The sequence below is a fragment of the Podarcis liolepis genome (assembly GCF_965112155.1).
Source record: "Podarcis liolepis genome assembly, chromosome: 12".
Lineage (NCBI taxonomy): Eukaryota > Metazoa > Chordata > Lepidosauria > Squamata > Lacertidae > Podarcis > Podarcis liolepis.
Window position 1 is genome coordinate 208800 of NC_139563.1, and position 10030 is coordinate 218829.

At 47.5% G+C, this 10030-nt stretch overlaps 1 protein-coding gene across 1 annotated transcript in view; it reads left to right on the top strand.

Moving 5' to 3' along the window:
• LOC310690341 (androgen receptor-like) overlaps positions 1-10030 on the top strand; it is a 141826-nt gene extending 131796 nt beyond the window's left edge. Inside the window, exon 6 of the mRNA XM_083469097.1 lies at positions 9763-10030. Within this exon, the coding sequence (XP_083325223.1) occupies positions 9763-9911 (149 nt within the window). The 3' untranslated portion in view covers positions 9912-10030. The remainder of the gene's footprint in view (positions 1-9762) is intronic.

A 10030-nucleotide genomic window follows, 5' to 3' on the forward strand; every position in this document is an offset into this window, starting at 1 on the left:
GTAGCCTGTCTGCCTCCTTCTCGCAGAAAACCTCCAAAAATTCTGCGTACTTGTGGGGAACCGCTTGCAGCGTGCCTAGCTGCAGCTGTGACTCCTCTTCCTCTCCTTCCTGCCGGGGCACGATGCAGTGTTCAGCACAAAAGGAAGAGCCGAAGGTCAGCTGCCTCTGGTACCAAGCCAGCGTTGGGCTGTGCTTGTCCAGCCAACTCATGCCCAATACAACGGGCGTGTCCGATAGTTGAGTGACGTTGAAGCTGATGATTTCACTGTAATTCCCAAGTCGCATCACCATTGGTGGCGTCTGCTTCACCACTTGCCCCCCTAGCAGCTCCCTGCCATCCACCGTGACAACCTGCAGGGGCAGCGTGGCTGGCAGCAACTGTATAGCGTGCCGGTCGACAAAGTCCTGCCCTATAAAGTCCGCATTGCTTCCTGAGTCAATGGTGATTGGCACGTCCATGGTGATTCCATTGGGCAGCTGGAGCGATGCGGTGAGCCTCACTACTGGTTTGGGCGGGAGGGGGTCCATGGGCTGTAAAATCTCTGGGGACTGCTTCACTGACACGTCTGGCTGGGCCCCAGTGCCTCTTCCTCCAGCCAGACTCCGTCGTTTCCCTGCTGTGGTTCTCCTTGCTGCGTTGCTGCAGTTACCATTGCTGAGGCTGCAGTGTGCTTGTGGAGCCTCCGGGGACACTCTTTCGCCATATGCCCTGGCTCCTCGCAGATGTAACACTTCCTGTTCCCTCTAGGAGGCTTCGCTTTCACTGTTGCCGGTGCTAGGGCTCTGGCTGCTGACTGAGCCCTTGCACCTCCCACCTCCATAGGTTCTGCCCCTCCTCCGGGCGGAGGCGTGGATTGCGCACGCGCTGCTTCTCTGGGAAGGAAGGAGGAGCCCCTGGCTGGTTCGCGCCCTCCACGCCCTTCGTCCCTGCTCCATGGACGTTCTTCCAGCCGCACCCCCACCGCCAGCGCCCTCTGAACGATCTCCTGCGTGGTCCGGGGTCTCTCCCCCCTCGCAATTTCATCTTTAACCGAGCCGTGCAATCCCTCCCAAAACAGGTCTCTTACAGGAGCCGAATCTCTGTCCCATTCCAGGGCACTGACCAAAGCGAAAAAGCGGGCATGGTACTGCCTTACGCTGGCCCTCCCTTGCTTCAGTCCATGTATCTGCTGCCTAGCAAGATCCACGTCCACGCTTGATAAAAAGCACCCATCCATCGCTTTAATAAAGGCATCCGCATTTTGGAGCGCCGGATCCTCATCCCTCCACAAATTGCGCAGCCATGCTTTAGCATCTCCATGCAAATGGGACATGATGAATCCCACTTTCTCTTGCTCATCTCTAAAGTCTTTTTTCAGCAGTTGCAGTGCACACATTACATCTGCTCTAAAGTTGGGGTATTGTTGCAGATTCCCATCGAAGTGAGAGACCAGACCGCCTGTTCGTCTCCCCAACCCAATCCCCTCCGGTTTGGGTGTCAGTTGCCCTTGCTTCGTAAGCACTTCCAACCTGACCTGGAGATCCCTGTAGGCGGCAGCTGCGTCCTCCTCTCTCTTCCTGGATGCAAGAGCCTCGGCATTCAGTCGTGACACTGCTTCTCTGAGTTCCGCTATCTGCTGTTCAGCCGTCATGTTGTCTGCCGTTCGTGAGCTCGCTAGTAGGCACCCGCTTTCTCTCCTCTCCGTGAGGCCGTAGATGCCCACAATTTTGGAGACGGAGCTTACTGTCAGAGCTGCTCCCCGATCCTAGCTCACAGAGGATCACGCTAGCCAGCGATCATTAAGTAAAAGTCTTTATTGGGTTACAGTTTCCATTCTCATGCTGCTGCGTGCAACTCTACGTCTTATGGTTAGATCGGCGAAGCTCCGTCTGAGTCTCCGCCCCTTGTGCACCAACTTAATATCCTAGCCCTGCTCCACCTTTTCCACCTGACTGTTCTCCTCTGGGTCCCTCTGCCCCCCGGGGTCTCTTCCCTCCGGGATTCCTCTGACGCCGACCCCCCGGACCCTCCTGTCTCCTTGCGCCGGGCTTTAGGACCTGGCTCCCTCTCCGGGCTGCCTACTGCGTCACTTTCCTGTGCATTTGAACTTGGCGCGCGCACCCAACCTTCCACTTTCCGTCTGACCGTTTCTTCGCTCCCCGATGGAGGTGTGGCCACTCCTGACTCGTGCCCTCCCTCCTGTTGTGAGCTGCCAGCGCTTGATCCCTGGCGCCCTTCCTCTTCCCTGCTCTCTGGCGGTGACGCTGGTCCCGATTTCCAACTGCTCCCCTCTGAGTCCCCTCTGGCTCTATCTTCCTGGGGTGTCTCCCTAGGCTCCCCCCTTGCCCTGGCCACTGGTGCTCCTTTCTGTGAATCTTCTGATTCACTGGAAAGACTCGGAGATCTCGGGTCGTCGTCATCACTCATCTTTTCTTCTGCCTCCTCCCCCTCGCTCTCTGTTTCCTCCCTTGCCCTTGCCTCTGCTCCTGAACCCCTGACAGGTGTGCACCCACAAAAAGACTTAAGTTGTCACCTTTTGAGCTCCTGTATGGGAGGCCACCCTCCTTTGTTCAGGATATTCCAGCTGACCTCAAACAAATAGGAGACCGTGTGACACAGGGACAAGTGCACTCTCTCTCCCGTGTTTTTGTTTCTCTTAACAGGTGGGCCCTCGAGCGCACACCGTGCAGCATTGCCGAGCCGATTCATCCGTTCCAGGCTGGGGATAGCGTATGGGTGAAAGAGTGGAAACGTGATCCACTTGCACCTAAGTGGTGTGGGCCTTACACTGTATTGCTCTCTACTCCAACAGCGGTGAAGGTAGCTGAAGTGACCCCCTGGATTCATCACTCCCGTTTGAAGAAGTCCGAAGGCAGTTGGACGTGTAAAGGTGACCCCTCTAATCCTTTTAAACTGACTCTCTCCAAAAACCCCTGTATCTAGCCCTACCGGGAACGGGCTAGGTCACAGGCAACATTAGACGACTGGCCTGCTGCAGCTGCAACCTGGAAGCTGGCTGACCTGCGCACGCCTGAAGCTTGAGGAGCATCTGAACCAGCGATTGTGAACGGGAAGATTCTCTTACACAATTGATTGACTGCCTCCCCCTTGTGGAACAATTATCAGGGATATTACTCATTGGGGATCCTCGGGATATATGTTTTGGTCTTGCTGGTTCCCCATTTCTATCACTGGAGGAATTATATTGGGGCTAATATTTTTTTGTTATCACAATAAGGTAATCTTTTGTGGAAGGAATGCATATACTAGACATCAACATGATTTTATTATTAATCCTGATCCCTTGGGAAGGGGAAGGGTCCTTGAATCTGACCAAATTTGCTAAATATGGATTCCGCCATGACCACAAGATGTGGGTAGCCTTAGCTGAGATGGTAGCCAATGTTACAAATAGGACCAATTGCCTTGTTTGCTCTCTTGGGCCAGATGATTCAGAGGGAGGTATCCCCTTATTACCGATACCATTAAATGCCATTGGTATGGTAAGCAAAATGCCACACCAAACAGAAGTACAGAATTTCCCCGGATGGAACTCAACTAAACCAATACGAGTTATACCTGTGCAAGGGGAATTCTGTGTGCATAAATCATCAGATGCAGCTGATTCTACCATGGTAGGCTCTTCTCATTGCCACTATACTTGGGATTATATTAAGAATAGTCAAACCTGGGCAAACGGTACTACCTATCCAACCCCGAATACCTTGCCCTGTGCACCTCCTTTTATTCATGCATGGAAAATGGTGTGGAACATAACTGTGACAGCAAAAGGCAATCTAACATACTGCACTGTGAACTCTATACCCCTTTTGATATTTTGCCTTATGCACTCCACGTACCAAAAACCTCAGACCCAATGGTTGTGGTGGATATGTGGAGAATGGGCATACAAGCAACTCCCTTCCAAATGGAGTGGGACTTGTTTCCTGGGATGGGTATTACCACCAATGTGGATTATGCCCACTAGTTCGGCCAAGCGTACACGAAGAAACGCTGATATTTCTCATATAGCAGGAGGAAGTACCCAAAGTTGGAGTGATACTGATGATTGACCACCAGAGCATTATAGCCTATTATGATCCTGCCTCTTGGAATCCTGATGAGCTCATACAAGGGGCACGGGATCCTATTTATAATCTAAACAGAATAATTCGATTGCAAGCAGTAGTGGAACTTGTAACCAATGCAACGGCCCAGAGTTTGAGACTTATTTCACAACAGTTGGATGAAAGTAGAGCCGCCATTTTGCAGCTGAAAATGGGAATGGATTATGTACTTGCCAGGCAGGGAGGTCTATGTGGAGTCTTGAACTTGACAGGGAATGCCTGTTGCTTTAACATTTCTGATAATGGTGAGGCAATCTGTGTGTTGGCCACAAAGATGGAGAATATAGCACATGTCCCAGTACAAATATGGGAAGGATGGGATATGGGATGGCTCACCAATTGGTTACCTAATGTTGCGGGACTCAAAGAGATACTATTGTCTTGCTTGTTTTTCTTGACGGTAGTAGTAATGGTTTTATGTATGGTGCCATGTATCATTTCATGTTTTAGAAGTACAATTAGCAAGATGATTTCAAATGAAACTTTACCTCATATCATGGCCCTATACAGAGCTTTACCTCAGGAATATGATGAAGGTCAAGCTATCAAGGACACTTGGGATGAAGGTCCTTGAGCTTGAAAGGCATCAGATCAAGGCCTGCATTTTAAAATGAGCTTTAAAAATATATTTGCAAATGTTTGTATGTCTCATGCCAGGCATAAAGCAGCTGGCTAAGTACTTTGGCAGATGTTTATCTCCTTGAACAGCCCCCCCCCCAATTTATAACAGGAGACACGTTTCTTAAAGTTGTAAAAGGAAATTACAGGCTGGGAGCAAAAGGTCATATTGACCATGCAAATTACAGAATACAATCAAGTTGCAAAAACACTAATTAAGAGTTGGTAAATAGTAAAATTTATTGTAATACCATGTGCCTCCCATTAGACTTGAGCCACATCTTCCTAAGGTTAAAGGGCAAGAGCTAATAGAAACAGCAGCTGGCTTGAAAGGGGAGTTGTAAATTGAAGAAGTTGCTTTTAGAAACAGCAGCTGGCTTGAAAGGGGGGTGTAGATCTAAGGGGTTGCTTTTGGAAACTGTTTTTATTAAAGTTCCTTTTTACTTTGAAAAGGCCTTTCCTTCTAAAAATCTATCTATGTTATGTATGAAATATATTGGCTTAAATGTAATTATGCAAAGGATTTAGAAAGTAAGAAATGTTAGATTCTTATGTTAGATTCTTATTTCATTGATGGTGTGTGAGAAGGTGAACCCAAGATCTCTGTTTAAGATAAAAATTAAAACCATTAGCCATCTGTTCTGGAGTGAATAGGGCAATAGGGCAATAGGGCAAAAAGGTTATCTGGTAATTAAGGTGCCTGGTCGAGGCAAATGTAAGATATATGGCTACTTGTCGGCCATTTATGGATAGAAGGAAATATAGCTCTTTGTCTCCCATAAAAGGTAATAGGAAATGGGTGTATCTTTTATGATTGGTTCTAGCAAACAGCCAATAGGAATTTCAACCAGGCTGATTGGACAGAAGCAGCCAAAGGAGGAGCAAGGGGGCTGGGCTGAGGAAATATAAGTGCTGGCCATCAGGGCTGGAGTGGGCAGAGCTTTGGTATTCATATACCACTGTGTCTCTCATTTATTTGTCTGACAAATAAATTATTATTTTAATTTCTCTATTGCTGCGTTGAACATTTCATTCCAGCTAAGCGTTAACCACAAGCAGGGTGCTACAAGAAGACGGACGCATTTCGCGAGTGCAGGCTGACAGTAATGGTTTGGAGATTAAGCAGTTAGCTTTTTTCTTTTTTTAAGGGCACGGCTGGGGCAGGATGGCATTGGCGAAGGAGCTCCAGGAACTTCAGCCACCTTTTATTGTAAGCCTGTGGCTTCATATCACTCCTACCTCAGTTCATTAAGACCATTAAAGGCATAGATCCATCACATTTAAAATAATGAAAAAATCATAGAATCATAGAATCATAGAGTTGGAAGAGACCACAAGGGCCATTGAGTCCAACCCCCTGCCAAGCAGGAAACACCATCAGAGCACTCCTGACATATGGTTGTCAAGCCTCTGCTTAAAGACCTCCAAAGTAGGAGACTCCACCACACTCCTTGGCAGCAAATTCCACTGTCAAACAGCTCTTACTGTCAGGAAGTTCTTCCTAATGTTTAGGTGGAATCTTCTTTCTTGTAGTTTGGATCCATTGCTCCGTGTCTGCTTCTCTGGAGCAGCAGAAAACAACCTTTCTCCCTCCTCTATGTGACATCCTTTGATATATTTGAACATGGCTATCATATCACCCGTTAACCTCCTCTTCTCCAGGCTAAACATGCCCAGCTCCCTTAGCCGTTCCTCATAAGGCATCGTTTCCAGGCCTTTGACCATTTTGGTTGCCCTCCTCTGGACACATTCCAGTTTGTCAGTGTCCTCCTTGAACTGTGGTGCCCAGAACTGGACACAGTACTCCAGGTGAGGTCTGACCAGAGCAGAATACAGTGGCACTATTACTTCCCTTGATCTAGATGCTATACTCCTATTGATGCAGCCCAGAATTGCATTGGCTTTTTTAGCTGCCGCGTCACACTGTTGGCTCATGTCAAGTTTGTGGTCAACCAAGACTCCTAGATCCTTTTCACATGTACTGCTCTCAAGCCAGGTGTCACCCATCTTGTATTTGTGCCTCTCATTTTTTTTGCCCAAGTGCAATACTTTACATTTCTTCCTGTTAAAGTTCATCTTGTTTGTTTTGGCCCAGTTCTCTAATCTGTCAAGGTCGTTTTGAAGTGTGATCCTGTCCTCTGGGGTGTTAGCCACCCCTCCCAGTTTGGTGTCATCTGCAAATTTGATCAGGATGCCCTTGAGTCCATCATCCAAGTCGTTGATAAAGATGTTGAATAAGACCGGGCCCAAGACAGAACCCTGTGGCACCCCACTAGTCACTCTTCTCCAGGATGAAGAGAACCATTGATGAGCACCCTTTGGGTTCGGTCAGTCAAATGAAAATGTCAAAATGATTATGTCCTGTTTTTTGTGCACTACAAATAAAATATGTGAAGTGTGCATAGGAATTCTTTCAAATTTTAAAAAAACTATAGTCCAGCCCCCAACAGTGTTTGAGGGACAGTGAACCGGCCCCCTGTTAAAAAGTTTGAAGACCCCGGGATATGATGACTGCTCCCCTTACAAAATTCAATGTTCCAGTGTTTCCACAGCTGGCTGTCTACACTGCCACACTTCTACTTGTCCTTTGTACAGAAACATGGGCTTGGGGTTCTGCCATCCATTGCCACTTTCTTCCAGAAAGCCTGCTCTTTAGCGATAAATTTGGGAGGAAATGGTACCCCAGGGAAAACCTGATTGCTGTTTGTTCCAATTCAGCACTCAACCACTGGTTTTCCCATGGGAAAGTAGCAGAGCAAGGGGGGAATCACTTTAAGTCATCCTAAGATAACAGCAGAAGGGAAGCTTTTCAGCCTCATCAAATTGATTCTTATTCAAGACTTCAGGGAAAGTACGTTTTGTTTTGTGCGGTAGAAGGGAACTCCTGGCATCCAGTCTGGGGAAGCATGAAGGTGTTCTGTAGGTATTGACCTCTGCCAGCAACTCATGAGCATCTAAATGAGACCATCTCTAATGCCCCCAAATCCCACTAAGGTTCTGAAATCTGGAAGCAACTTCTGATGTCAAGTTGATGTCTTAAGTAGCTGCTTTCTGAGCATTGAAACTAAGGTCCAGACTATAGACTGAAAGCATATTCAAGCACATTCAAAGACCATGGCTCCTGGGAGCTGCAGCTTCTGCATAACAGAGCTAAGATCCTTTGGGGGGAGCCACATGCTTTCAATGTGCATGGAATATGCTTTCAATGTCTAGTGTGGATTTGCACATGGCCTCAGACACCTGAAATCCTAATTCAAAGACTGGTGTCAGTTGTGAATGTGATGCAGTTGAGTATTTTGAATTGTACACACGTGGTTTATCCCTAAATTGAACTACATCAGTTTCTTCCTCTTTCCAAGAGTTTAAACTAAGGTAGAGGGAACTTTTCAACATGTCAGCTTCATGCTTAGACTTATCAAGATCAAGACAGCCAGAAGACAAGAGATTTTGAGTGCTGGGATTGATGGCTGTTGGGCTGCGGAAACACCCTGTGCACTGTAAAGGTAAAGGTACCCCTGCCTGTACGGGCCAGTCGTGTCCGACTCTGGGGTTGCATGCTCATCTCGCTTAAGAGGCCATGAGCCGGCGCCATCCGAGGACACTTCCGGGTCACGTGGCCAGCGTGACGAAGCTGCTCTGGCGAGCCAGCACCAGGGCAGCACACGGAAACGCGGTTTACCTTCCCGCTATAAAGCGGTCCCTAATTATCTACTTGCACTTATGGGTGCTTTCAAACTGCTAGGTGGGCAGGAGCTGGGACCGAACGACGGGAGCTCACCCCGCCGCAGGGATTTGAACCACCGACCACACGATCGGCAAGTCCTAGGCGCTGAGGTTTTACCCACAGCGCCACCCGCGTCCCTCTGTGCACTGTAGGAAATGGCAAAGAAGGGACTGGTTGCTCCCTGCTCTGTCAGAAGTTAAAAAGAACTTTCTGCATTATCACATGTGGCTGGACATGCATGGCCTTTGAAATGGCAAGGTGATTTAAAGTTGATTGCAGGGCACCTCAGGTGAATGGTGTGTTTGTTGCACATTCAAGGTGGTTGCCAGAGAAAAAGAAATGCCTCTTTGTAGTCTGTGTGCAAGGAGACTCTCGTGGACAGAAATGTGCGTACATGCAAGGCATCTTCAAAACATGATTGCTTAAGACTTTAAACCAGTGTGCCCCCCCTTTTGGGGCCGCCACCCTCTTGGCTCCGTAAACTCATGCCCAGCATTTCTTCATCTACCCCATAAAAAGCAACATTCAGAAGAACGGTTTGCATAACCCACTAAGGAAGATTAAAACACAATAAAATTTGAAACCGTTAATTGCACATTTATTTAAAAGTAAACATAAGCAACAGTAAATCCATGTTCTGATCTAATCTTGTAGTAAAAAATATGCAGCAAAGAATATTGTATGAAACATATTTTTATGCATAAGGATGAAGGAGATTGGTTGCATAAAATATTGATATATAACTTCTTTCCAGACATGTCAAATCCTTTCCCTGCCACAGATGCACATTAAGTAATTGATAAGGAAATAGATTATAACCAATAATTTCCTGAGTCCTCCCTCCAAGCTACTAATCAATCACACGCAGGCACCGAACGGGTTACCAGGCTTTCTTGGCTTCTTCTCTGACACCAGCTACAGAAGCAAGTCTAAAACATGGCTTGTTCTCTCCCTCCTCCGGCAGGTTAACTCGAAGATTTCTAGGGTCTGGGGAATGCTGGCAACCAGCCAGCCCCATCACCTGCTCCCACTTGGGGGACGCATTAATACTGCCTGCCTGAGGGCCCCCACCCAGCAAGACCTGCTCACAGGATCACTACTTCATGACAGTATGCATGTATCGGAATATAATCTTACTACTACTACTACTAATAATAATAATTTATTATGTGTACCCTTCCCATGGGCTGCTGGTGTTTAAATTATTAGCAGCATTGACAAGTTACTCTCATCTGGTGCTTTCTTAGGAAAGAAGAGCAGCAAGCTTTGCATCAACCTGACTTTGCGTTTCTCTGCCTCTTTTCTTCCACAGGATTCCGCAACTTGCATGTGGATGACCAAATGGGGACCATTCATTACTCCTGGATGGGCCTGGTGATTTTTGCAATGGGATGGAGATCATTCACCATCGTGAACTCTCAGGCGCTCTACTTTGCTCCAGACTTGGTCTTCAATGAGTAAGTGCTATGAGGGAACGAGAAGAACTTTCCCCCAGACACTTTCTCCATGTTATGCATCATTTTATAAACTTCTATCATGCTGCCTCTTACTTGCCTTTTCCTAAACTCAAAAGGTCCAAA